At 56.5% G+C, this 6,416-nt stretch overlaps 2 protein-coding genes across 2 annotated transcripts in view; both read left to right on the top strand.

Annotated features, from left to right (window-relative positions):
- SLC25A23 (solute carrier family 25 member 23) overlaps positions 1 to 5,695 on the top strand; it is a 23,488-nt gene extending 17,793 nt beyond the window's left edge. The window contains exons 9-11 of the mRNA XM_004714239.2: positions 2,280 to 2,430; positions 3,586 to 3,766; positions 4,339 to 5,695. Coding sequence (XP_004714296.2) covers positions 2,280 to 2,430; positions 3,586 to 3,766; positions 4,339 to 4,480 — 474 coding nt within the window. The 3' untranslated portion in view covers positions 4,481 to 5,695. The remainder of the gene's footprint in view (positions 1 to 2,279; positions 2,431 to 3,585; positions 3,767 to 4,338) is intronic.
- A 423-nt stretch (positions 5,696 to 6,118) lies between these two features.
- SLC25A41 (solute carrier family 25 member 41) overlaps positions 6,119 to 6,416 on the top strand; it is a 6,989-nt gene continuing 6,691 nt past the window's right edge. The window contains 1 exon segment of the mRNA XM_045300062.1: positions 6,119 to 6,124. Within this exon segment, the coding sequence (XP_045155997.1) occupies positions 6,119 to 6,124 (6 nt within the window).

The raw sequence follows: 6,416 nt of genomic DNA, 5'->3' as shown, positions 1-6,416 counted from the left end.
CTCCCTCCCATGACCGTGACCTCACTGCCCCTAAAATTCCTATTGAATCTCATGATTTGCTGTCCTCTCTCAACTCCAAGAACGTTTTTACAGGAGCACAATGCTCCAGGACATTCTTCTCCAGTGGAGTAAACTATCGATTTGAAAGACTTGAGGGCTATTGGGTTTATGGCTTCAAGATGACCTCAGGGCAGTAGTGTGTCAGGTGGTGCTCTAGCTCCCTGGATCCAGAGAATCTGCAGTCCTTGAGAATTGGAAGTTCTGATCTGCATCCCCCACCTTTTGATCAGGAGTCTGCCATAGAGTCCTAGATTGAGATGTTCAGGTGTGGTACCCGGGCATCACCTAGTTCTGCAGGTCTCATGGCAAAGGAGGCAGTTGTTCACGGAGGCCATTAGCCACACATTCCATCTGCTTCTGCGGCTTCATACAATCCTCCTTCCTCTGTTGCTACAAAGGAACAGAGACCATTCCCTGTGCTTTGGAAGCCCCACGAGCTGGACTACTGATTCACTGAGGCCTATCATTTGTCATCATTGTAGCCTGAAGGTTTCTTTAGGGGGGTAGCCATTCCCCAGCACTTCCTGCCTGGTCCTATCTGATCAAAGCAGCCGGGCTTGCCCCAGAAGCAAGTCCTCAGGCCAATAGCTAAGGACCCTGGCAGTTGGGAGGTTTGAACTGAGGGCATCGAGGATAAGGGCCTATCCCAGGTGCCTGCTATGTTGGAGGGTGTATTCCTCTCTGGAGGCTGCTGTGACAAAGGACCATAATTTTAGTGACTTATCACCTCGCTGTTCGGGATGTCAGAGTGAGGAGTGAGGCTCGCTGGGTTGCACCCAGGTGTGGGCAGGTCACCATTCCTTCTGGAGGCTCCAGGAAATATCTCTTCCCATGGCTTTCCCAGTATCTCCAGGCTACTGGCCTCCCTTGGCCCCAGCCCCACCCTTCACCATCCAAGCCTGCATGGTCGCATCTTCTAGGCTCTCTGCATCTCTCTCTGTCTGGACTCTGCGTCCAGGGTCACATCTCCATTTCTTTTCTTCCTTTTGGGCTTCTTACTCAAACTCACGGCCATCGAGTAGATGCTATTCATGGCATCCTATAGGGTCCTATAGGACTGTCCCCATGGGTTGCCAAGGCTGTCCCTCTCCACAGTAGTAGAAAGCCCCATCTGGCTCCCTTGGCGTGGCGGGTAGGTTCAAACTGCTGACCTAGCACTTAGCATCTGTAGGGAGCACAAACTTCTCTGCTCCTGTCTTGTCATGGATCAGATGCTGTCTGATGCTGTGGGTTCTGACTGACAGCGACCCCAGGTGCAAGAGAATGAAGCCCTGCCTGGTCTGTGCCGCCCTCACCATTGTTGCCATGGTGGAGCCCACCGTAGCAGTCCTTGTGCCCATCCATCTTGTCCAGGGCCGTCCTCTTTTCCGGGGACCCTCTGTTTCCTCCAAGCTTGAATGATGTCCCTGGTCAAGGACTGGTTCCTCTTGATAAGAGGTTCAGAGCCCATGAGCACGGCTCCGTTTCTGACTCTTACCAGGACTCCTCAGTCTCTGGGAGGTACAAAGGGGCAAGTGCATGGCTTGCTAACCAAGAGCCAGAGGTTCATGTCCACTCGGATACCAGGGAAGAAAGGCCCGGTGATCACCTTCCCCCCCAAACCAGCCATCGGAAGTCCCGTGAAACCCAGTTCCGCTGTGACCAACCTGGGCGTGCCACAAGTCAGAGTCTGTGGGACAGGAACTGGCTTCCATGTGATGACCGGGACCCACCCCCATCACCTGCCTTCTCTGTCCCTCCCTCAATGACCTCGAGCCCGAAACAGACAGAAGAAGAATCAACGCACAGGAACGATGCTGCTGGCGAAAACCCTTGAACGTACCAAGGCCTGCAGAGAGAACAGAGGTCTGTCTTAGAAGAAGTCTGGCCAGAATGCTCCTTAGCAGCAAGGCTGGTGGGACTTCATGTCACGTACTCTGGGCATATTGGGTTCAACAGAGACCAGTCCCAGCACAAGGACATTTGCTCAGGAGAGTGGGAAGGCAGAGAAAGAGAGGCAGGTCCTCGAGGAGATGGGTTGGCACGGTGGCTGCAACCACAGGAAGGGGCTGTGCTTCTTTCTGTTGGGAATGAATCGGGCAGCTAAGAGTTGGTACCAACTCCAGGGCACCTTGCAACCCGATGTAGAGCCAGAGACACATACACACCCGGCAGACCTGCAAAGCCAGGGTCCCTTATCACCCACCAGCCTGCCTGCCTTCCTTCCTGCCTCCCACCAGACCCTGAAGAACCGGTGGCTGCAGCAGTACAGCAACGACTCAGCGGACCCCGGCATCCTTGTGCTCCTGGCCTGTGGCACCATCTCCAGCACCTGCGGCCAGATAGCCAGTTACCCCCTGGCCCTGATCCGGACTCGGATGCAGGCCCAAGGTGAGGCGGGCCCCAGTGACTTTTACCCACGTGTGACCCAAGAGAGCTGAAATTCAAAAGGGAGAGCGGAGGTCACCAGCAGCGGAGGGAGTGAGTCTCATAAGTGTCCGGACACCTGAGCTACTCCTTTGCAAGGTGGGGTGATCCTTAGGGAGAGCCTGAGTGAAGGAGGGGCAGGGCCAGGCTGCCTTTGGCTTTTGTCTGTACTGTATTCTAGAGAGGAGTCCTGGTGGGACAGTAGTTAGGCTGCTAATCACAAGGTCAGCAGTTCAAAACCACCAGCCGCTCCTCAGGAGAAACACAGGGCTTTCTGATCCTGTAAAAGAGTTACGGTGTCTGAAACCCACAGGGACAGTTCTACCCTGTCCTAGAGAGAGTAACCATGAGCTGAAATTGACTCCACACTCTTGTATCCTTAAGGGGTCCCCTTTGGGTTTTGCGTCTGTTCTCCCTGAACTGCAGGAGCCTGGGCAGCACAGTGGGGAATGCATTGGGCTGCTAACCATGAGGTCAGCAGTTCAAACCAGCAGGCACTCGGCAGGAGACGCTTTGACTCCTAGAAAGAGTGGCAGCCTCGGGAACCCACAGGGGCAGTTCTACTCTGTCTGCTCTGAGTTGGAAGCAAGTCAATGGCAGTGAGTTTGGTTCTGGGTTCTCCAGGTTTGCAAACCCCCTGGAGAACTTCAGCTCCGGTGTTACAGGCTCTTCATTTAGACTTAGCTGGTTCGAAACAGGACCACCACCAGCACCACCCCAGGCTCACAGCAGGAGGGGAAAATGATGCTAAGCAAAGGTGTTCCACGATTGAATATGGACTCCGGTGGGAAGAAGGGAGAGGAAAGGTACCAGTAGAGCTTCCTTCAGGAGGTGGCTTTCAAGGCCATAAGGTGAGGGGTGAGCCAAGAAGGAGGGGCCTGAGCCTCCCAGCCAAGGACACTGCTCTGCTCTAAGCAACATGTACGTCCCCAAATGCAGGCCTTTATAAGGGGCATGGGGCGAAAAGGGGGGCAGCTAGTGGAAGTCCCAATTAGGAGTGGTAGGTCCCACTGTTCTGTGGGTCTAGCCTTGCTCCTTCCTGCTGCAGGGGGGGAGAGGGTGGGGCAGGGGGGGAGGGTGCGAGAGGCCTTTGGGGCTGACCTGCTCCCTCCCGCACAGCCTCCATGGAGGGCACCACCCAGCTCTCCATGCTGAGCCTGCTCCGACACATCCTGTCCCAGGAAGGCCTGCGGGGCCTCTACCGGGGCATTGCTCCCAACTTCATGAAGGTCATCCCAGCTGTGAGCATCTCCTACGTGGTCTACGAGAACATGAAGCAGGCCCTGGGGGTCACGTCCAGGTGAGGGGCCCGAAGCCCGCCCCCAGGATACCTCGCCCCAACTATGACATCCCCCTTACCTCAGCCACCTAACACTGGATCCCACATCCCATCCTCCCCAAACACTGGAACCACGATCCACCCAACCTGGATCCAGGCCACTGGATCTCCATGCTTTTGCCACCTGATCCTAGAGTCCCCTTACCCCAGGTCATGGCATCCCCACACTTCAACCTCTGGACCCCAGGCCCCAAATCCTGGATCCTGGTACCTCTGCCCAGTGGGCCCATAGGATGCCCACTCTTGAGACCCTGGGTCCCATTGCTGAGGTCCTGGGTCTCTGCCATCCAGCTGTGGGGACCTTACTTGCATGACCCACGTCTAATGTCCTGACCTCCAGATCAACAGTCCCCCACAGCCCCACTCTTAAATTCCAGCCTCCCATGTCACTGGGTCTTGCTCCCAACTTCCTAGCTACTAGATTCCCACCTTCCCCTGTCCTAACCACTGGGATCCCCACAGCTCAGCTGGTGGATCCTGAGCCTCAACCACATATCCCCAACACCCGAACACCCGTTTTCCAGCTCTCCCAGGCTCCAGATCCACTGTCCCATGTTGCACTGGGTCCTTGACCCCAACCCTGCCATCAAGCCCCAGAGCTGGATTCAGGCCTGGGTCTCCAGGCCCAGTCACTGGAGGCTAGAGATGGAGAAGCCTGCAGTCCCCGGATGCTGACAAAGGAATACCTAGGTCCTGGGGCCCCAACCACTGGATCCCCCCCCCCCCCACACACACACACACACACACATTTTTGGATCCCTGAGTCCCTCTACCTTGACCATTGAATCCCAGATCCCTACGCCTGGACTGATGGATTCCCTACATATCAACCACTGTACCCCCAACCTGCAGCACTGGATCCCAGATCCCTAAGCCCCAACCCATGGGATCCTGGCTCCTTAAGCCACAAGCATGAGAGGCCGACAGCACAGCAATAACCAGATCCTGGCACTGCAGCTAGTGGGAGGGTCCCAACACTGCATTTCAGATCACTTGATGCCATGAGCAGGCTGTGACCCTCATCCCATCCAGGGAAATCAGTCACTTGATCCCCACTACTTGATCCCTGAATTTGAATCTAACTCGCCCGGGCACTCAATCCCCAGCCATCAGACCCCAAGCTCTAGGTCCAGGGTCCCACCCCCCAGCCCCAACACACATACAGGACCCCACGGTCTTGGGAGCCCAAGGAGAAGCCCATGGGAGCATGACCCTCGGGCCCCACCACAGGCATGGGAGTTCTCCACGGCTGGTCCTGACTCAGCCCAGGCTGGGGAGCAGGGAAAGGGGTACACCTGCCACTCCCTGCTCGGCCCCCACCCAATCCTCCCCTGACCTCATCATTCTGGATGACCGGTCCCTCAATGCCCCTCCCCTCTCGATAGACAACTGTCCGCTGGAGTTCTCAGGGGCTGCTAAGGAACCATTCTGAGGTCAGGGCGCCAATGAAGGGGATCTCCCTTCACCCCAGCACTGCCAGCGCTTCCCAGGCTTTGTCCCTCAGGCCTCAGAGAGTTGAAAGTCTGAAATACTACCCTGTGGACCCCCTGCCATGAAGCTCAGTCTCCAATTACACAACAATAACCCCAAGGTCAAGTCTCCTGTCCTATCAGAGGAGCAAGCACCCTGCCCCAGTCTCCGCTCTCTCTCCTGCTTCTGCACTTTATGGCAGAGAGCTGAGGGTCATTGGAAGGGGAGGTCTTCCCCCCTCCGCTCCTTACTCTCTGGGGAGACCTGCTGAAGGACCATAGTAGAGGAACTGAGGTGTTGGAAGGGCTGGAGAGCCCCACGGTGTCCACCTCCCTCCATTCACGGCCGTGCCCCCTTCTGCCCATGTGTGTTACTTCATAGGAACAGCAGCAGCAAAAAGGATAAATTTTCTAAGCTCTTTCCTTGTGGTTTTTACTAAAAGGGGTGCTGGGTGGGTTGGGGGTCCACCTGTGCCCACCCACAGGGAAGAGGTCACGGAGCCATCTCCTCCCATACAGTTCCACGAGACCAAGACATGACTTCAGTGGCCACATCTACAAACAGGGAGCAAAGGGGGGAGCCCACATCCTTGGGCGGGCCCAGCAGTGAACTCCCTGGGCTTTGAGGGCACGCAGCACAGGGGCTTCGGCAGAAAGGCCTGGCGAGCCATGTCTGAACGCTGATGACACAGCTGGTGACCATGCCAACCCCACCCCCCAGCAGCCACTTCCATCCATCTGCAAACCACACTGCCCCTTGCCAGGTCACTGTGGCAGCCCTTCCCAGGCAGACAAACCGCGGGGAGCAATTAACCTAAAAATCAGCACCATGGGGTCCGCGACAATGAAGGTCTTCAAACTTTCAGAAACCGGCCCTTCACTCGCCTCTTGGTGGGTTCAAACCAGCCACCTTCCAGTGAATAGACCAGGCTTCACCGGTTCCTGGGGGAGAAACTCCTGTGGTGCAGTTCCCCCTCCGGAACAAGTGGGGATGCCATGAGTTGGGACGGACTCCAGGTGGGGGATGAACCCACAAGCGCGGGCGGGAGACAGGCCTGGAGATCTATCTGCTTCTGACCAGAGACCTGCAAGGAAGCCTTTTAAGGCACAGTTCTACTCGCTACCACTGGGGGCGCCGCGGG

Source organism: Echinops telfairi, unplaced genomic scaffold (assembly GCF_000313985.2).
Source record: "Echinops telfairi isolate 266 unplaced genomic scaffold, ASM31398v2 ScPeMD7_7459;HRSCAF=8497, whole genome shotgun sequence".
Taxonomy (NCBI): domain Eukaryota; kingdom Metazoa; phylum Chordata; class Mammalia; order Afrosoricida; family Tenrecidae; genus Echinops; species Echinops telfairi.
Note: the sequence above shows the minus strand (reverse complement) of the source record. Positions and strands in the feature narration are given on the sequence as shown.